Source organism: Varroa destructor, unplaced genomic scaffold (assembly GCF_002443255.2).
Source record: "Varroa destructor unplaced genomic scaffold, Vdes_3.0 BEIS01000001.1, whole genome shotgun sequence".
Taxonomy (NCBI): Eukaryota; Metazoa; Arthropoda; class Arachnida; order Mesostigmata; family Varroidae; genus Varroa; species Varroa destructor.
Window position 1 is genome coordinate 1,623,201 of NW_019211454.1, and position 22,790 is coordinate 1,645,990.

At 43.3% G+C, this 22,790-nt stretch overlaps 1 protein-coding gene across 10 annotated transcripts in view; it reads right to left on the minus strand.

Annotated features, from left to right (window-relative positions):
- LOC111243377 (uncharacterized) overlaps positions 1 to 22,790 on the minus strand; it is a 186,117-nt gene that overhangs the window by 127,550 nt on the left and 35,777 nt on the right. For 6 of the 10 annotated variants that reach the window (XR_015319464.1, XR_015319463.1, XR_015319459.1 and 3 more), the window contains exon 4: positions 10,603 to 10,656. The exons of 3 other annotated variants lie outside the window; for them this stretch is intronic. Coding sequence is in view for 1 of the 7 variants with exons in the window: in XM_086977921.1 (XP_086834047.1) it covers positions 7,188 to 7,248; positions 10,603 to 10,656; positions 11,939 to 11,970 (147 nt within the window). In the remaining 6 variants the exon portion in view is untranslated. Of the gene's footprint in view, positions 1 to 7,187; positions 7,249 to 10,602; positions 10,657 to 11,938; positions 11,998 to 22,790 lie in introns of all 10 variants that reach the window. One more of the 10 variants, XM_086977921.1, reaches the window with a different exon arrangement.

The window sequence follows — 22,790 nt, forward strand, 5'->3', positions numbered from 1 at the left end:
TATATATATTATATGTATTAGACAAATACATATGTATTTGTACAGACTGCAAGAGAGCAGTCTGCCGTCTATAACCATCAGATATTTGAAAACAGATTGCCTATAAGTCATGCTCCGATGACTGCACATACATAGACAAGGCCTTTTTGTGGCATCACAGTGCCGGCCAACTTCTCAGCAACAACAGACAGGCTAGCAGTCTCCGTCCCTGTCGCCTATGCAATACCATAGCGGCAACAGCAACATATAGCGTTACGACAGACGACAAGGGCATAATCGTCAAGGACTCTTTTCATTGCTATTCTTTCTATTGCGTTTCGCACTGTTTTGACCTTATCCCTTTGGACTTTGCGGTATTGACACTCGTTGACTCTTGTTTGCATTTAGTATACCGCGCTTCATGGATGATCTGGAAAATAGGAGCCGATTGCATAGCATAATTGTATAATGGTAGTAATAGTAGCTACGTAGGATCGGCAGTGGGGGGTGCTGGCGGTTAGTGGCTGGCTGTGTTCTTGTGTGGGAGAGCGTATATAACAATACAAGCAACAACAGCCAGAAATAATGATCGTATCGATAAGATACACAAACATCAACATCTGCAGTAACAACTACAGCAGCAGCAATAGCGGGCTATGCCCAACATGGATCCCCAATACGCCCACGCCAGCAAAGGTATCTCTTTTAGTCGCACCTATAAGAGCAGTAGCAGGAGCTGCGCACGTCCGAAACAACGGGCGGACCGACCGTAACACCTAAAGTGGAGACAACAATAACCATAATAAATAAACAAAAACTACGGTAACAGCTAAAACCAAATGATCCTATCGTCCTAAGATCCTTTATGCTGTATGGTGCTACAGTCGACAAGACGGCCCCGCCATCCTTTTGCTGAACAGGAATAATGGCAGACGATATCTTGCAACAAAGGTAACCGGCAGGCCGATCGCGCAAGTCGACGACAGTACCGGGCCACCAATTTCGGTGGGTCGGTCCATTCTCGTCGTTGTCATAGTCGCCGGTGCTAAAAACAAACTACATGACGTACGCGGAGGCGATGCAGTGGTCATGTTACAGTATTCGAAGCTAAAAGAAGAAGGACAGGCGTTTCTTTCAACGAACCCAAGCTAACTCGTTTGGGAACCTACAGGCACTGGGTGCCACGCGCTGTTATATGATGTGAATGGGAAGCCAGAATTCCAGCACTTTTTGCCATCGCCTGCCGGCAACGTTGAGTCGCCTGGTGACGTTTATCGTGAGCGTTGAGGTGCTACGCCAAAATACGCGGAACCAACTGTCTATCGGGGTGGCGAGCACAGGCAAGCTACCAGGCAAACGTAAAAGTCACAGTTCAGAAGGCCGAAAAAGCCTTAGGGCACAGTTCCCGTTAACCGCCTAGACGAATAAGAAAGATCGTGCTATCGATGATGATAATGAAAAAGAAAAGGCGGCACCATCAGCAAAAGAAGCAGGTACACAGCTCAGTCGGGAGAAGTGTAAGCCGATCACGGAGTTTGTGGCGTTACGCCTCCATTTTTTTCTTCTTACTGTTGCCTTCGTCAAGGTACCCTGCGTAATTGGCCTGAAGAAACTTGGCCTAGGCGAAACGCGCGAGTTCGGTAGAGCTAAGGAGGTCACGCAGCCCTTCGGACCCTTTTGTGTTTGTTTGGGGTCTGCTAGAGCTCGCCACTGTTGGATCCCATATACACACTGCACAACTATCCATCCCTCTTAAGGTTTTCTACCTTTTGCTCTGGTTAAATCTCGCCCTCTCGTCTCAGTTCTATCGTTGCGCGTAAGGAAGAAGCAGACGAACCCATTTTATCTTAAGCTAAGTTATTTTTCGAACGTGAACCCGGCTGGTGGTAGTAGTAGCAGATCAAATTCAATACACGTTATTCATGATTAGATCCAGTTTACGTCTCAGTTCTTCTGTTCGCTTCCTGATGCTCGTAGTCATGTTTGCTTGATTGTTGTGTAAGAACTAACTGTCTTTCGGAGCACGACTAAGTGGAATTTTGCCTCAGGTGGGCAAACATGCGACATTAGTTATTTCTTTTAGAAACAGATCTAATTTAACATACTGCACACATTGTCGATGTAGAAAGCGCAATATTTATTTTAACTTGAGTGAAAAACATTCACAGTCTAGATAATGTTGGAGGCGCTATTTAGTGAAATCATATTCGTTAATAACGTGATGACTTCTTGAGCTGACAAAAAATTACCATTTGTTTGTCAGTCAGAAAAAAATGAGAGTCATTTTCTTACATCAACTTTATTCAAATAGTTGCCCACCAATTAAGCGTAGGGGCAGAAGAGATAGTGCTCAAAGGGACCGACAGCGAATGCACTTCGATTATGGGTTTGTGCTATAGAATTCGGCTCATCGACTTTTTTTTTTTACAGAAGTGGCTATGGTAGGGCCCAGCGTTCACGAGAGTATCGTACACTGTACAATAAGCATGTTATACCTTTTCTTTGCGCTGTGTTACGTAAAAATTTAACACGACTGCTTCTATACTTCTTACTCTGCACTCAAAGCATTTCTAAAGAGTCCACACAAAAGAAGTCATTAACGTAATAGCTGAAGACATGTCTGGCGATCCGAAAACCTAGGCTCTTGCCGACCGCAATAGTCGTCCCAGAAGACTCAGTCCCTATGATGGCGTAGTGGGTGACGTATTTAGCTGCCAATTTTGAGGACACATGGGGGGTCTAGGTTCAAACCCGGGCGTAGACAGGCCTTGTTTCGGAGCAAGCCTTCTCATGGAACTATGCCTAACATAAACCTTAAAACATACAGAAACGTCAGCTGACCCTAAAGTTCAAGCCTATACAGCAAGCAATGCACCGGGTGTTTGCAGCTTGAATTGAAGAAGAGTTTCTTTTCGTATCAAAAATTATCTTCTCAGTAGGTCAGCATTTTTTCCCTAACTAGACTAGGAAACAAGTGAAACTGCCGCAGGTGGGCGTACGAACAAGCACTTTATAAATTTTATAAATAAGTTTGTCATACTTTACGTGTGGCTTTAAAAGTTCTGAGACGTTGACTTAAGCGCTAATATATCTAAGCTAAATATATCTCGAACATTTAGACATTAAACTAAACGGTAAACCACTTTATTTATGTAATATGACGTGACTATAAATTGTTTATACCATAATCGTGATCTTGTTTGCAGGGATGAGGCTTGTTTATGTTTAGCAAATAATGCTATGAAATTTCTCATATGATTGCCCCAGCGAGTTTTACCCACAAACAATTTAGCACCGGGGATCAAAGCTGAATGGTTAGTCTGTAGACCATTGCTTGGGCATGCCACCTACTAAATATATAGGAAAACTATGAGATTGTATGCACGTAAAGGTATGGCTAGGGTATTTGAACTAATGTAAGAAGATAGCGCGCACTTTGTAAGTGTAAAATATAAATAAAACCGGCTTTAGGCAGCGAGAGTGGGCCTGTTGGTTTTATATTTAGTATGTGCTAAATCGTGGAATGGACCTTAAATTCCGTAGTAAAGGCGTCTGGCTTAAGTATAACATAACATTTCATTTGTAAGCAAAATATAATTAGCTTTAAATTTTTTTAGCTGAAAAAATTATTTCTTCATGTTCTATAAAACAGAGCCTTTCATTGCGTTTAAACGAATGAATGTAATTAATCATGACATGGTTGGATTAAAGCAAAAATGAAAACCAAATGAGCGTTTCATTTTGTCAGTTTAGTATAAACAACACGTGGGAGATGTTTAACATTTTAAAATTTGAAAGTGGCCTAAGCGATTCAGATTGCGTTTTTATGGCTGCTTACTGATATACCTCTTTATGGATAAAAACTGTCTCCAGATGGCATATACAATTCTAACGCGTTTAATTTTTTTTACAGACTGGAATGCAATTGAATTTCACTATGTCCATATCTTTTACGCTATTTGATCAAATACGATGTTATACTATTTGAAGAATCTTTAGTATTTCAACGAATTGGTACTGAGTATTGAACCGAAAGATCAGTAACGATACTAAGTGAAGCTTACAGGTTATAGGCCTATAGGTTAATGTTTTCAACTATCTAACTGAAACGGGTAATTTCTATCTCTATGCTCTATGATATATTTTGCCTTTTTCTCAATATCTGCATAAATATTTTGGTGGACATCGTTGGCGGCTCCGTATTTATCGAGAGCACAATCAAAAAAGAACTTCACCGCCTTTCCGTGGCGAGGAGACAAAGAAGGATGACTACATGGTGCGATAGGAAACAAGGCGGTTCGAAAATGGCCAACGTTTGGTCCCTGGTCACGCAAACCTGCCAACCACCACGATGTTGACAGTCAACCAGGACGTACCCGAGAAGGACGTCCACGAAGACTACCGCGATCTATAGTCGATTCGAAGGAGCAAGAACGCCATGACGAGGCTAACCAGGCCCAAGTCGAGGATAGGTAGAAGATTGTGCATCGCGTTCATAACAACCACACCAAAGTGGTTTAGTTGAAACCGACCCTGGTATCAAGACTACCAGGTTTGAGGTCTGCAAGATCCCAACATACTACATCCAAGCCACCGTTCGCTATCCTCGTTGGTGTCCATTCTACAGACCTACCTGATGCTCTGCCAGCTAATGCCATCCATGCTCATTCCAGGCTACCTCAGTCACATCAATCTGTCAATCACTGTCCTTTCGCGTAGTTAGCTCCCCTATTTGTTCCCTTATTAGCTTTGACCTGACTGATCGGTTTGTGGGGACAGACGAAGAAGGGGCGAGTTTGTCAGGCATTGAGACCAACAGAGGTAGCATAGGAGCTGCTTCCAGGTCATAGAACAGCTTTTTGATGCTCCGAAGTAAGCACAAGACAACGTAGGGTCACGCGTCATATTAAGGCTATATAATGGCCCAGGGAGTATTTGCAGTTGGAAGTTAGCGCCCCCTTATAACCAACAGGGCTATTATTATGGCTTGTCAACAGCTGGGCATAAGCGACATATGATAATAGACCGTGTTAACACGAGCAACTTCTACGGATACGGCAAAGACACTCCCGACAATGGTTTATACTTAGGTGCACCGTGAGTCCTTTTCCCTACTTATCCAGATAACCCCAGCTGCACCTTTCGATGCTGCCCTAGTGGAGAAACTCGGCAATATCACTTTGCCTCATCGGCATATCTTACAAAGGCGTGGTACTAAACATATAATGGCACTAAACGGGTTATAAGAGGCGATCCTTCTGGAGAAAGTTGCGAGCTGCGCTAAGCCATATCGCTAGTAAGGAATACATTTTATGAGTTTGGCATCTCAATGGTGGCCGCCGTGTCGAAAACTTTTGATGCCAAGAATAGGTCGCAAGTCGCGGTAAAGCGCTGCCTTTCACCGGTAACAAGCAAAGGATGCCGACCACTCCAGAGTGGGCCTTCTACGGGTTGAGGCTTCCGGACAACAGAAAGCATCGAGAAATGAGAAGTTTAGTTAGCAGTTTTTAATACGCCTTTTCTGTTGGCTGCTGACTTTTCATGCCGAAGTAATAGAATCCGTGGTGGCAGCTGCGGCGGGCGTGCCTTCTCTTCCGACATCCGTTAATGGCACCGAAGATATCGATTGATTCCTGACCTCTCAAATACCCTCCATTCTTTCTTGATCTTCTACCCTTTGCTACCGCAGACGCTTCTACTGCGCCGTTGCCTTCACTTCTGCCACTCAAGCCGCTGATCAAACGAATCAACCAATGGCCTTCTACCTTCAGAGTCCGTTCCATTCGACGGAGCCAAATTATTATTGCCTCAACCTCTAATACGGTTCCCGCATCGTCTTTGGTTTGGAAGCGGCAGTCATAGTCGTCGTCGTCGTCGCCGCAACGGAACATAAATGTGAAAAGAAGAGGCATTTGTCGATTGTGAACTTGTTCGCCTCTTCGTGTGTATCACTTCAGTCGGCTATGTGAGATTGGAGACGGAATGACGAGTAAGAAAGGTAGCAGCGTAAGGCCGCGGAAAAGGAGGATCGACGATTGCCCGTTGAATTGTCAGTCCGGAAAGAAGTAATGGCAGACTCGACCGATCTTCGATACATGGTAGGCGCAAAATAGACGACTTAGCCAAGGAATAACCTAAAGGCCAATAAGAAAAAGTCCTGGAGGCATATAATGCGATTTAATACGAGATGACAAATAAACGCTCACTCATGCTTAGACAGATATCCAAGTCCGAGCGATGATAAATACCAACGCGAAGAATACCCAACGCAAAAACTTAAAGAAAATAATATTATAAAAGCTCTAGGTTCTGACATATATTACGTCAACCTTTGAGCTGCACGTCGCCATATTTGTTAAGCCGTTAAATCAAATCGAACATCTAAAAAACAATTTCAATTACAGCATATTTGGCAAGCTATTTTTTTACCCTTATAAAATATACGGAGACGTCAAAAATAAATGCATATTTTGTACTGGCCGTAAGCAGCAAGTAGATTATTTATTGCAGTGCTAAATATCGGCGACTTATCTTTCGTACCACCTTAGTAATCTGAAAAACTCTAGCAAAAACGTTATCCGAAATTTTAGTTAACTTAATTACACAGCATATATATGAATAGTAGAATTAACTTATATAGTGAAAATTAAGGCGGCATCATAAAGACAATGTACCGACGGTCTTTTCACCACTTATAGTCGGTATTCAAGGCAGTTTGATATCTACATAAAGACAAAAACAACTTTTCATCTGAATAAACTTTTTTCCTTGCTATTAACATAAAGTTTCAATACATTTTAATCTTAATTCTGCTATAACCGTAACAAATGATTATTTTAGAAATTGAGCTTGCTGGTTTCTTTATATGAAGCCAGCCAAATCTATGTATGTTTTTTTAGTACCTGGCTAAAAAATAAAAATAATCCTCCGCACCTTCTATACGATACGTAAGCCCATTTACAAACCAAATTATTTTGAGACCTGTAAACCATTGATAATATGGTTTTGAAGATTTATTTCATTTTACATAATAATGTGTAAAGTTGACGTTCACCTCCTCTAAAGCATCAGTAGAAGACTTCATACTGCAAAATAGGCTCACATTCTGATAATCTGAGTCACTGACTGACGCTCAGAGACGCTTAGTCGGTCAGTCTGTTTCGGATCCACTCATAACCTTCGAACTTCAGCAACTGCGTCTTGCTTACCGATTGCCTAGGACGTGGACATCCCGCTGAGTAGTCCAATCCAAGTGTCGCCAATCCGTCGCTTGGTCGGCAGTTGAATCGGCAGCAGAATGAAACAAAAATAGAGAATTGCTTTTGGTCAGGGGAAAGGATGGGTTTGGATAGTGCCCAGTGGACCTTTAGTTCTCACTGGACAAAAGTGAGAGACGTTTATGTTTGCTGTTTCGACCTTCCCCACCCATTTCAATTCCCACACGCAGCGTCCACATACAAACAGCAAAACCCCTCGCTAGACTAAAAAAACTAGATTTCCCCTCAGCAATCCAGCGGAACCGTCTTCTCGGAAATTTATGGACGCGCGCTGTCGTTGTTCCTTGTCGGTGGAACGGTAGCCGACAGCGACTTCACAACAGCGAAAGATACTGCGCGAAAACGAAGAGGAAAAGAACGATGGTATACAATGAAAGGGAGGTCGGCCGAATCAGCGCTTGAGTGAGCCACTATTGGGGCCGAAAGGACAAAAAAGTAAGGAGTGAAAGAGGAAAGCTCTTGTCAGTAGCCGGTTTGTCCCTCCCACTCCCCACTTTTTGCCCGTCTGTCCACTGAAGGGTGGCAGTAGCAGCTAGCCAGATGGGGCAGAAGCCGACACTGTGTTAGCAGCACATCCGATTTGCAGTAGTGCGCAGCGCAAACGCAACGGACAGCTTTATGTTATGGCTATTGAGATTCAATTACTCGGGGGGCTACCGTCTCTATGGGCAGCGGCCAGCCCTCGACAGATCCCGGGACCAGATTTCGATCCTTCTTTTTTCGCTTTGCCTTCGGCACCATTCGAGACTCAATCTGATCCGGTTGGCTTGGGCTGGGCTGATGGCTCCAAACAACGCACACAAGGCGTCTACGAAGACGGTCTCCTACAGTGGCCCCGGAGCACTATCTGTCAGCCAACTGCTCATAAAAAGCTTTTTAGAAGCATTGCCTGTCCCAAATGCGAACATGTCATATTGGTCATCTGTCCAATGTACCAACTACCGACACAACTAATACGTTGCACACAAAACAGTCCGATCATTCCCAGTTTGGGCACCTGCGGGTACGGTAGTGAACTGTGAAGTATGGAATAAGATTTTCCACTGCATCCCCAGTCAAACATACGCGACACGAATATTCTTTAACCCATGAACTCGGTTATCCGAGATGGTCGGTATTTGGCTTGAAATTTCGGCCTTCGCAGTATGGCAGAACTGCGGGCCAATTTCTTGCTCGTAAGCACATGCTAGCGCTTCGTAGTCTCGCTCGACTAGCACACAGGCCGATCTACTGATTTGACTTAAGACAAAATTATTGTGAAAGCATTTCCAATGCGTACAAGTTTCTGTTCTTCAAAGCAAATAGAAAAATTAATACGATTAAATCCCAAACAAAGCGATCCTGTAGTAGCCCCGTATCTTCAAAACGTTTAGGTAAACACACGAAAAACAAAATTTCTGTAAATGTAAAGCATGACGGTAGTACGTGGATGCTCTAGATCCAAGGTCTGAATAGATAACATGTATGTTGGGGAACATCAAAACACTTCACAGACACTTCATGCCTCATACATCTCATTTTTTCATCTGAGACCACTATAAAGACAAGGGTCATACGCCCATATCTATTTCGAAACTTAGTAGATAATCCCAGGAATTTTAGTTTTCCTGTTGAACACAGAACGAATGAAAAGACAGATAGGCGTGAACAAAACTAGCTTTGGATGATTCCTCTTCGATTTTAGATTAGCCTTTCTGGTCGCTCTATAAATATCGGAGTTGGCGCAGTGTTCTTGTACTTCTCTTGAAACAATGAAACATAGTATATGCCGATTCATAAGCAGGAACAAACAGTCCCTTAATAGGGGTTGTCGCTAGGAAGCAAAAGAGACTTTAGACCGTCGATGGATGTACTGCAATAAGAGTGCTGCTACTGTCATATATTCGTTCATTCTCGTTTTCTATGTCAAGTCGTCACCGTCGTCGTCCTCTGCCCCCTCGACAACCTCCACGAATACAATTACTTGACGTTCATGGCCTTTAGTTACTGTCAATTCGGTCGCACGACCGCGTCTATCTGAAGCAGACAAGGCCCCAGGGCGTCGTTACTGTAGATGCAAATTCCGTTCTCTCATAGATACATATGCACACTCTCTGTATTTTTTCCTCATTTTTTCTTGCTCTTTCATTCGTTCGATTTGGCCGTACTCCTTTTTCGCTTTTTTTGTAGACACGTTCTTTACTGTTTGAGAGTATCAGCGTTCACGAGCTAACCACTCCGCCGCTCCTACGCCCAAGTCTTCCTATATCGCAGTATCGCCGTCGTCTCCTTGTAGAAATGTGACTAAGGCAGGATTTTGGCAGCCAAAGCCAGTGATGGATTGTCTTTATTGCTTCGCCATCCCAGATTGCTACGTTAGCACTGTTTGCATTTCAGAAAACCGCAACCTACCCTTTCGTTGGTATCTACACTCAGAGCGTCCGCAAACAAGCTCACTTTGTGCCGACGGAGGCGCCTCATCGTTTGGCCAGGACAAGCTGTTCTAGCGCATTCGTCGTCCTTGGCCTCTGTCCGTTCCACCTTCGATCGTCCTAGCCCCAATGGCTAGAATCACATTGAAGCAGCCGTCCGCGATAGGGATGGCAGTGTGTCCGGAAATTCTGGTTAAGGAACGATTGCGACATGGAAGGTGACATAAATGCTGAAAAATCACACCTCATAAAGAGACGCACAGGTGCCAAACACGTACAATCCTTGGAGCAAAGTGAGGATGCGACGCCACGCGGTAAATGCCAACTGCTAAATTGACTAAGCAACTACCTGACAGAGATTACAGCGAGCAACGTTCTATTATTCTCTGTGACAAATCACAACGGTGGCTGCCATCAAAGCGTCAGCTATATAGGCACTTCCGCACAGCGATTCGTTCTAAAGGCGAGGTCCCATCTTTGTCAAATGACCTACCGCTCAGCCACTCGAAAATATCTGTGTATCGCTAGCAATAGTAAAACCATGTTGGTAGAGAACCAATCGGTTCCCAACGTTTCATTAAATCAATGGACGACATTCGATAAAAACGAAGATAACGGAGACATTATTAGAGCAATTATGGTGGCTTCGGGTAAAGTAACGACAAAGACGAGTCTGTCACGTAGACTTTCATAACATAAGCTAGTAAACTAACAAGTAAGTATACCGTTCCAACTTTTTATCGTTTTTCGTGATTTGACACTCAATGAAACCCTTCTAGTAAAAAGTTGCTTAGTATCTACCGATAGGTGACACGGAGGAATGAAAAACAGCGTCGTACATGTATACACAATCGCATGAACTATTGTATTTACCCACAAAAGATATCAGTTATTAACTATTTGGTTATTTTTTTATACTAGCATGATTTATATACCTGAGTGTAGCATGCCAACGATGGCGATCATGCTGAGTTTGCTTTGTGTCCCCCCTGAAAAACAGCCAAATAAATCAAAATTAATATAGATATTCTACACGGAAAAAAATGACAGCTTCTCCTCCCATCTTCTATCCATAGTCCATCTTCTATGAAACCATAGTCTGTGTCCGCTTCTCGATTTGCATCTTTTTGACTCTTGCTTGTGGAAGCAACGATGCATCTTTGCTATAAGTAATTTGCCTTATTTCGACAATGCCAAAATTTATTCACTTTAGACTAGGTAAAAGACTCAATAATCTATGCCTCTATAGACAGACTCACATGCCAGCGATACGTGTTTCTCGATATGAACGTTTCAATATTAACAATATTATCTATGAGTGAGCTCAATTTGACATTGGTATGTATGTATTTACATGCTGTGAATTATGCTTTGATCGCGATGGCTGTTCCAATAGGGGGTTACTGTCATGAGGTGCTTACAAGAAAATAGCGTCTTTGTTCTCCTTTGCAAGTTTCAGGTAGATCGCTATATAAGCGGGAACTGAGAGGCCATAATGAAATTGGAGTCGTTTTGGGGGTGCCCAGGTGCCGAGCTCTCACGTGGGATTCCGGTGCGACCATTACTAGCGGCGGCAACCTGGTTGATGGCTGGTCGGATGGTCAGTAGCTTGGCTGTACTCCAAGGCATTGGCAGTCCTCTATATTGAATCCTTTCTTCCATCATGCTTTCCTTTCTTCCGCCGCGTAATAATACTCGGTACACGAGCGGACGCTTTCGTTCGGTTTTCGCACCTGCTCTTTGCCACTATGAGCATATTTGGTGTTACGGTCCCTAGGCCTGCGCCTCAGCTTTGCCCATCACTTTTATGTATTTCCACGACAACTGATATGGAACCCATGCAACCGAGCCCTGGTTATACTTGGGACTATGAAGAATACATTAATTTTGATAGATTACGAACCAATGGTCGTAGGGCGTGATGCTGTTGGAATGACCGTGGTAAGGAATCTCCTAATGAAACTCTTCTTCGACACCCTTATCCCATCACGTTACAATCACTCTTCCGCATATCTCCATCCAGCAGCAGCCGCCAATCCCTCACTGAACGTACATATAGTTCACCCTTTTCCTGGGCATCAGCGGTCGGTTACCCGTAGTGTAAAAGACGATACAATCTAAAGCAACGGTCAGTAATTATATCACCCATGTGTGGGTGATATAATTACTGATATTGCGGGTATGCTTTGCCAACTTACCATAATAAGTTGTCAGCAGGCTAAACCTATATAAGATAACACCATACGCCGTTTGTTACTACAGTAGACTTACGAGCGGGTTACTTCGTCAACGTTTAATTGCATCCGCTGGACGTGCTGGCAAGGGGATCACTGTAAGCAGAAATAGAGGTATTCAAAATATACCCAACACGGAAGCCGATGGAGACAACACCAAGATAACAGGTTTCCCCACGCATCCACAACAATAAATTGCCTGCTGTTAAAACGAGAGGAAAAGGCCTTGTACGCGCAGTCGGCGGATGCTCGAAGGTTGACCGCAGGCTACTACGTATAACACTTGCTAGTGGTAATATATTCACGAGCTCATCTAGAAGGAAAAAGAGAAAGACTAAAAACTCTGAGAGGACAGAAACAGCTAGTCAACGGATCCTGGCATAATCTAGAAAGCTTCAAGTGCACAAGCGAAACAAACAGTGAGGAAAAGCTAAAGGGACCGCTTGCTCAATCTACGCTTCCTGAAGACCGCTCGACAATACGACAGAAATAATACGAAGACAATACGACAAGTGTCTCGATTAGCTTATGACGTGACCTGATAAAAGCGCCTGAATATATTTATTGTCGTGCGCGATATCTGTACTAAAATTGCTAGGTGTTGTTTTGTTACAACGAAAACTTTTTTTTCACTTTTTTGATCGAAAATAAAAGTGTTTTTACCAGCAAAACCTAGCATATGAAACGTATATAAAGATATACTGTAGGTATATTCTACCGCACATGTATACTTATATTAGAAACAAGGTACTTTAAATTGAATATGTAGCTTGAAAACGAAGTTATCAATTCTGCTAGAAGTTCAATTAAATGATTCTTAAATGGCTAAACCGCAATTAAAGTAGGGAAGAACGTGAAATTGTAAGTAGCCTCTGTTGTGGCAGGCCGTAAGTCAACGCTCTAAAAAAGTCTGTGATGTCTAGTAACAAACTTGTCTGCGACGTGTTGTAGTTGAAACTAAATCAAAAGCTTAGGCAAAGCAAAAGATCCGTAAACAAGTAGTCAGGGCCCTAGGTTGGCAAGTAAATGAAAAAAACAAGGCGTCAAAACATCCCACTGAACCACGCCTAATTTTACTAACTCCTGTCAGCAGCAGCATCAGCAGCGATGGGTCCATTGCAACAATGGTAGCGTTGGTTCTTCCCTGCTGGTTGCGGCTCTGCGTAACTTCGAGCTGTTGTAATTGTGGTAGAGCTGTTGAGTTCCCTCAGCCCTGTGAAACGCCAAGAGGCGACTGTTGCAAACGGGCTAAACTATTTATGTAGGGGAAATTTGTCAAGATTGCTTTATTCTATACGCAAATCCTCGAAACAGCAGCAAGCGAGGGAAAATGAGTTTACTGTAGATTCTTTAGAGCAGAAGGCGTGAGAAAAGTTACGTGGGAGTGGCCTTTACGTTGGCCATCTTCACCATCACTGACGGCAAGCACAACGGCGAGCATGACACTATCATATACATATATATATATATATATATATATATATATATATATATATACGCGTTCATTTTCTTACTTCATATGATCCTATGTACTTATGGTACACGAAATAATGAATAAAAACTATATACAGTAAGCGAATGACATGGTTAGCGTCCAGATACAGGGGTTATACTGGCTACTTAAAAGAGTAATATAGAAAACTCGTTACTGATTTATTGCGGTACCTCTGTTGTGATATTCGGTGAAATATATATGCGTGCATAATATTGTGCAGATTTTCTTCAACTTCACTGTATACACCTGCGCTGCGGATGACTTAGCTTACATTCACTATACCCCATTCGAGCTAATATAACGTAGAACCCCCAAAGCTATGGTAATCCTACTGGTTGGCCTCGGCTGGCTGTCTCGGTCCCAGGTTGTCTGTTTTTACAGATGGCTACTACCGGTGCTCACACCGTCAAAATCCTTCGTATCGTTTTTTCCAGCTAATCTGGGAAGCCGGAATATGCTCTTATTTTAGACGACGTGAGTAAGAGGCGTGACTATAAGGTTGTCGAAACTATAATATTTGGAGGGAAACTGCATATTCATTCGGGTCTGTCCGTCCATACTGTCCAATTGGAGCCACCGTCGCCGTCCTTAACAGCAGCAACCATCACCAAAAAGACCCCAGCCGTCTCGGCTAGTAGCAGACATCCTCTGTCCCGATCCGACCGCCTTATTCACGCGCTCATAAATTGCCACGGTAGCAACGGACGGTTCCCGGACGCCGAAGATCGGTTCGGTTCAAACAACAAGAAACTCCAGACGAAAGGAATCCTCACTCACGATGTTCAACCGACTACTCTCGGTTTCCATCCCTGTACTCTTGGTCCGCTTTGCTTCTGCTCACAACAGCTATTCACTTATAAAGGTCTATGAAACCACCGACTATTATCCGCTCCCGACATGCCCCGCGCAAACCCTTCGGGCCGCCTCTTTAAACTAAATGGTAACTCTGTTTTTTACCGATGTCGCCCGACTCCTACGTTCCTGGGCCCCCGGGCAGTAGTGGTACCAGCAATAGTAGCGGAGCTTGCCAAACGAACACATAGGCACGCACGCATGCACCTTGGCAGCCTAGGGGAAAAAACTTTCATGGGAATTTGTTTGAGGTGGTCAGCCACGACGGCAGCTGCGCCACTAACGACACTGTTAGCTCCTTGCCAGGAATGGTACGGGCGTATGTACTATTCTTCAAGTATGGGCGTACCGTGTGCGCCACGTAACTTAACGCTGTCGCTGCGGGTCGGTAAAATATAGGGTTTTATTTATAAATTCTAAACGCGAGCGAAGCGAGTATTCAAAGATGCGCATACGCAACTGTGAGAAGATGGCTAAGAAAGGCAGCGATAGAGGGAAAAGAACAACTGCTTCTGTCGTTTCGGTAAGCGCTCTCTACACAATATTTAGAGCACGTTTGTCTATACCGTTCAGAGGCAGCTGTCGGCTGAGAGCGGCTATTGCCCTAGCCATTCTCATCCAGCTGCAGACAGGCCTACATACCTGCGTGCATTTATCGAAGCCGACGCAGTCTTTAATGAATGAAACCTCTCTTGTTTCATGTATAATATGATCAATTCAATTGAGGCGTTAGTCTGTGGTTAAACAAGCGGCCGTATTATATAAACCGCGTAGAAACATCGAATTCTCCCCGGTGTTTCTCCGTTAAAGCAACGATTCGAGTAAACAATCGTTACGGCGTCAAGGCATACAACTCGTTCTGCCGCATCATTAATGATTACCATTCGTATTATTGTTACTCTTGTTGCTATTACTAGGACCTGTAGTAATGTTTTTATTGTTCTCAACAAAATTGTTTAATGACGCAAAATTGGTTCTCTAGTGACTGTTCTGTGTCGATACCTCAGCTCTATGTTGTGGCCCATTATAGAATGAATGCTATGGCCTGCACGAGGCCTGCTAGACTACCGTCTCTATATTTGTAATTAAGCTGAAACCTGAAGTGGCTAACGCTTGAAGGGTTTCGTTTGTCTACTTCCGTCGGACCAAATTGAGCACTGTCATCAAGTCATCAGCCATACGCTTTGTGTGTAACGTTGCTACATAATATATACGGATATTCGCGCTTGATATACGTTACGTTATACGATATGGAGAAGGCCTGCCTTTTAGGTTCGTCAAGCGACATATTACTCATAGCTATTGTAGGCCATCGCAAATCATTCATCGGAAAGTAGCCATCGAGTCGAGGTTTTTAACTATACCCCTTCTGTCGATCTATGTAGTGTATAAGAGTACACAATAGATATCAAAAATGCTGCTCAATGCCACACGTATTCGAAATAAAGTGATACCAGTAGATGTTCACTAAATTATGTCAGACAACGTTCGATCCCATATCTTCTAATAATAGCGACTGCGATAAACGGCCGCCACTGTTCTGTACTGTGGACTCTTTGATATGTTCGATAACGCCCGAATAGCATTATCGGGCGAGCCAGCATGGAGCCTTTTTATTTCGACAAACAAAATTTCGGGTAAGTTAGATCCAGAAACATCAACAAAAATTCATTTTTAAAAATGAGCTGGCGCAAAATCAGATAAAAGGCTATACGAGGAAATGACTATTGATAATGTACTTTGTGACACCGGCTTCACTAAATTATACAATTTAGGCGCAACGGGTTCTGCCCAAGCGAACGATCTAGAATTTAATGAAATTAATCCTAGTCTCGTTATGCTTTTGGCAAACTGGGATGAATTGCCCATTTGAACGAGAGCAAAAAAGCAAAAAAAAGAGTACTCTTCTAACTCCTGTGCAGCTGAGAAAAGAGAGGTGAAATTATGGGAACATGTCGGGCGCAGCATAGCCTTTCTTTTACTTTTGCGCTCCTTTGTTCTACCTCTAGGAGGTACGAGCACTTCAGCATTTGTTGTCTTGTCAGTATCTCCCTGATTCCGTATTGTGAAGGAGCAGAGATGTTAAATCGCCTGCTCTCTATGCGTACAGTCATCTGTCTGCCCGTATCTACCACGCGCGGCTCGCCCCAAACGCGGTCGAGAATCAATGCAATAATAAACACCAGTCACTAACGAGTCAGTAACGATAGGGGCCACGTATAATTTTCTCGTTCTATTTCTTTCGGTCTCTCTAGAACTGGGCAGATAGACTTATGGCAACTTGACTTTATAGAACTTTTAGTCAATTCCCATAAAAAGCTAAATCGATTTAATAAATTAGCTCGCCTCTGATTCAATTGTTACTATCATTCGTATGTTAGAACCAGAAGCTCAATGATGCTAGTAATTATTCCTATAATAGTGGTCATTACAGCACTGGACGTAGACGATCCCATTATACAACGTCCGTCACGGATTCATGCAAATTTTACCCTCAGATAGCCCTGACGGAACTTGGCCCTGATAAATATAAGGTAACGTGATGTCACTGCTGCGTTCATTACTTCAGCATAATTGGGCATCTTCATCCAGTCGCCGATGGCATGTCTCCTATGACAGGAACAGGATCAGTTAACATCTTTCCAGTCACTCATTACGTATTCGTATAGTCCTGCTCTGCAATATATATATATATATCATGTATCAATTAAGGGATCGATGTACCCGAATCGGAGCTAATCATGATCGCATCTGTTCTTTATGGGACGATTCGTTTCAGGTGACGTAGTGCTGTAACTTCCAAATAGTTGCCTATTTGCCTAAATGCCATATATGTTGAAACAGAATAGCGTTTACGAATTCTCACTCTCTTCTTATTTTTATATCACTATTTGGCCAGAGACGGCCCTATATCAAAGTCAGCAGAGGATATCTGTCTATATTTACAACCTAATTACTCGGCTGGGTATATGTACAAGAGTGCATTTACCTACATGCGTTTATATCATCACTATGCCATCACTAAATCGTTTTTCCAGCTACTAAACATACTGCAGTCTAGCGTTGCAGTGCGTTTAGTAGTTGAGTGTTAGATTGATTTGTCGATGGGCCGATTGATTGGCCTTTTTACGTTTGCGTATTTGTGTCAATGGGCGAATAAGCGTAGTCGCTTACCTTTAAAGTAGCATAGCCATAGACAGAGACAGATGGCCAAGTAAGTGTAATGTAATTAGTTTTGCTTCGAAGTGTCTGAACGGACATAATTGGCCGATCTATAAAAAAAAGAAGCTAAACATTGTCGAAAAGGGATCCATCGTAGGCTGCAATTCCTGTTATCCCTCTGAGGCGGCTGCTGGCTTCGTTCTTCTCGCTTTCATGTATCTCTACCTACTCCCGAATGTGCTCAGCAGTTAGGGTTAATCCTATTATTATAAGATAAGAATACTTAAAAACACCGAATAACGTTGTTTACCGGTAATATCAATAACAGTAACTATAAGTAAATGAATATCAATAGATTTTAACTCAGCCGCTGTCGGCATGCTATTTCCGATCATTAACGAAGGAATGGAGGCCCCCCTGTGCAGAAAAAGAGATGCATTGGAGGTCTTCTTTTTACCAAATAATACAGTTATTGTGTATACATAATTTGTGTGCGTGTCTGTTCTAAATATATAAATTGTATGCATATGGATATTAATGTAAACCTCGGCCACTCGCCACTCCGGCAAACAGTTCTGATGACGCTGACCAACGTAATCCCGATTTTCTTTGTTGCGACGAGGACATGGCTGCAAGGAATGTTTGCGATGGAGGACGACCATAAAATTAATTCTATCTTGCTACGAAAATGAACAGTATCGCTTTGCGCTGACGCTGCCGACGACGTGCGAGATAGAACATTCGGCTTACGCTCCGGTCCCTTGTACGTGCCTATAGATATATAACAACAATGCTAACAACTTCAACGATGACAACAGCAACAACAACGTGGGGTGTTCATCTGCTAAGATACACCTCCCGAACCGACGTGTGCGGCCATGTCGGAGTGGCCTTTCGACGTGGCGGCTGAATACGACCATTATTGGATTATACTTCTAGTTAAGCCAGCTAAAACAGCACAAGTGCTTGATAACGGCCTGCCTTTCGATTCACGAAACAATAAGGCCAAGTCTGTGAAAATCAATAGCCTCTCAAATCTGCTGGTAATGTCGTTCTCTGCTTTATTTATTCCCTGATATCACACATCATCTCGCAAATCGAGTGAAATGTAAAATAAAGATATAAACGAAAAGCGTTTAGGCCCGTATGTGAGTAGGACAGTACTTATCCTTCTTTCCGTTTGCCGCCATCAATCCGCTACAAATGCAAATGGAAGCTAGAAAAGCACCACGTTAGTATCACAGCCAGCTAACGTTAAATAGATGGCACGGCGAGCAGCAACTTTGTCTGCTCATGATGTTCGTAGACATATATGGTTATTGGCTTTTCAAATAATTGATTTATGCAGAACGATCTTTCGACTAATATTTCATGGAAACTAGACGACAATATTTTTACTTTGGGTATCTCATACATGGGTACTAAGTGAACTCCTATAGAGAACTTCTTCAAGTGAGTTCGCTAATCTTCTACCGATCGCGGTTTCGCTATCATCTATATCAACAGTTTCGACTCATATATAAGCATTCAGACCGCCGTCGGATTCATTGCGCAATTTCTTAATCGCAAATCGGACCCTTTGTTTATGCTCAACTAATGGTCCCAGCACAGGTAACGAACACAATATCCAGTCGTTGTGGGAAGGTCATATTGGCTGAACAGCAAGTGCAGACTTACTCACGCTGAAGAACAAAGTCTGTGAGGACACCCAAGTGAACTATGTGATCCGTGCTCAAAGGAGGATGCTTTTTGTCCAGCAATTTAACCAAGTGATAGAATTGGGACTTTCATTTGTAATAACATCAGATTTTCTATTTAATCCAAGTCAGTAAACAAATCAATAATTTAAACCCCTGGTATGATCATCAATTGGGGACATGTCCAACAGTCACAGTCGACTATCTCAAAACTTTAGATCTGCTGCCTATTCATCCTTATCCGAACCAAATCCTTATCCCACTTACTTATTACTCTTATGAAATACTTGCTATCCACTCTTTTTAGCTATCCTCTTGTTCTTGAATCCTGTATAGGACAAGTGTACCTACTTAAAGCGGTGAGCCATATATCGCCACGACGGCCACCATTTGCATTCGCTCTGACAACCAATTTTAGGCTGTTTGGGAACTTATCATTCACTCGTGTGAATATGAGTCCATGTTTACCAATAATGCCGATGTAGTATGCGCTTGGTTTACATGATAAAACAGATTCGACACCCGTCAACGTCCATTACTTCGTCATGTGTCTATGAGGCCTCTGTACGACGATGTCAAAATGTAGGTGCAAACATGAAGCGTACGACCTAGCCCCTTGCCTACGCGCCCCAGTGAAGGTCAACAGTGGTAACAATAGTGGCCGCGACCGTCCTTAGATAAAATGTAATCGCTCGATCCTTTAGAAACTTAACTCCTGCTTTAGAACGCAGTCGAGTGAGCTTGTATTTTACATATGTATATTCAGGCGTTCAGCGTACGCCGACTCACCATGCGGACGGGAATGTGAATCATATCGTTTAAACATTTTCATTTAAGATGAAACTGCCACCGCATACAGATCAAGTGGCAGTCGGTAGGTAGGTTCAAAGAAATTCCAGGCTAAAGGGATGAAAACAGCCACAGTGAAGGTAAAGGAAGGAGGATGAATGATCCAGAGCTAACCAGCGGCAAAGCTCATAGTAAGGGACGGCCGGACTATTCTGGTGATTTGGCTAGCTGAGCAGCGCTCTGGCGGGAAGGTCGACTTTGGATGAAGACAACATTAACTTTGCATAAGTCAGAGCTATACTAACCCTCTTAACTAGAGGGTGATGAATGCTTGATGAGGCATTGTTGCCATGAGCAACTGACCGTTAGCAACTGGTGGCAATGATGAGAATATTACTAATATTAATGATACCGTGGGTTGCTTTGAAGACTCCTAGAGTCTTTAAAACGACTACGGGAAGAGGACCAGGTTTTTATACTGCGTTCAGCGCAGCCTGGCGGGAAGCTATTTGACGATAGTAAACATTGCAAAAGATGGTTTTCTCTTAGCAGTAACGCTATTGGTCAGAAAAATCCTGCAGAAATCTCGACTCGATTCCGCAATTTTTCCTCTCTTTCTTCCTCGCTTTATCTCTCACTAGGAAATTTCTTGAGAGACAACGCTTTCGATTTTGTTTCCGTATTATATTGAATTGTCGGAACGCTTAGTCCCATTCGCCTGAAAAAATAGAAACGTAAACTCCGAAAACGTACTATGATACGAATAAGTTGGTTAACGAATTTATAAACCTTTGGACATCAAATTCAATTTCATGGTACTTATGTGGCGTACACTTTCCGCAACCCATAGATCGGTCATATAAGCTTGGGTTTGATATGACGGTTTAGGTGAACTGCATTTTAGCTCTAACTAGCGTGACTATTATTCCTATAGCCCAAATCAACGTCAGAGGACAACAGCAGGTTTGAGATGTTACAGACTGAAACTGCCTTTTCATACGAATACGCAGCTCACATCGAACGAAACGAACGGAGTCTCCCGATGAAATGTCTTGCTACGGCAAGAAGATAGTCATCGATTGAAGGAATGCCGCACCTGCCCCCACGCTAATGACAGCGATTTAAAGCGCACACATGAACCGAGCGTTGCTATGTAAGTGGGATAAAATTCTGTTGGGAAGTGTCCTAAATTTAACCACATGCCAAATCCATCTACTCGTCCACCTAAGGCCCCATATACACAAACAGCAGGAACGAGAAACAGACAGACCTTTTCATGCAACTAGCCAGCCGTTGTTGATGTCCGAATTCCCCTCAGCATCGCGTCAAATATCTCAGCTTCGCAGCGCGCGAGCAAATGGCATTCCCTGGCTGACATGACACACATCATCTACCTTCTAAAAGGAAATGGCGATAGGCCAGCCTGCAGCCGGTCTCTGTGTCGCCTCGCAAAAGATCCTAAAAACGTGTGTCAAACGTAAGCGGTGAGACCTTTGTAATGTCGTCCTTCTTGATGATATATTTGAATTGATTTATTCCGCTGTTTGCTTCTTTATAGTTTTGCTCGTACCACTACCACGAATACTACCTCTACATTTACACTTCTGCCCTGTCGTGTCCTCTTTTGATTTCCATCCTCTTGCGATTACACATTGAATACGTGGACTTTTCTCAGCACGAGGTTCTGTACACTTCGACTGAGCCATCGCACTTTTTGACTATGCACCAGCGGGGCTACGCCGAATAACTGCGACTACAACTACCATTTTCACCTCAGCCTCCTGCAGCTTCGAGGACAAACCGACTTATCCGTGTGTCATCGAAGTCCTTGATCCTTCTTGGGCGCTGCCGCTTTCTCTACGATGTACGTTCGTATAAAATAATCCAGTGCCACTATCCCTGTACAATCGTCAGAAGCAAGATAATAGAAAAACGAGCACGAAGGGCAGACGACCAACAAAGCAACGTGGATGACATATCAGAGTCGGAGTGATGAGCGAACAGACACGGTACCAGGTCTGCGAAAATCGTTGTGAGATTTGACGTTGTTACAGAGGCGTCAAAGTAGCGACAATTGGGGGCAACCAGTCAAGGCCAAGAAGCAAACGGGTCGGCGGAAAATTGCAGCGAGTCGATCGCTTGCTTGTTCGTGTGTGGCGAAGTGCATTGGACGGTTGAAAGGTGAGGGGTTCTGCAAGGGAGAGAAGTTCAGGGGGTTCGTTACAGCAAATACGTTTGCGCTCGTTCCAGCCATATTGGTTCCTTCCCTTTTTTTCTGGCAAACCCTCTATATTTTTGCAGCTGGGGATCAACGATGCTGAAATATAAAGAAAAACTACAGAATAACACTAAAAGCTCTGCCACCGACTGCCAGAGTATTCGTTTCACCGCCTGTTTTCCTTCGCCCTTGTCATCTGCCCTGAAAACGTAACAACGTGACAAGCATTATGCCCCATTGTTGTATAGTAGGTATTATGTTTATTGGCACTATGGGCCGAGCGGGATATCTGTTCTCGAATAACCATGTTGGGGGTTCGTTTAGCAGGGGGAAAATCCCGATTCTCGCCGCCACGTAAATGTACCCTCAAATAGAAATGTTAAGCACATATTGCAACGCACATTATTATTGTGGCCAGCAATGTAATAGCAGCGCGACATGAAACTAGATGAATCCAGAACCGGGATGAGGCTGCTTGCTGTGCACGTGCGGTGTCGTGAAACCTTCCGATCGGACACAAGACACCGAAATAATGAATGAACTATTTTTTCTAACCTTACAAGCAATAGCGTTACTGTTAAACCACACCAATCGGAACTACTCTCCTTTGCCCTTTCTGCCTGCCTGTCTGTCTGTGTTTCGTTCGTCCTCTCTCGACTTGAGAAGCTTTATCTTA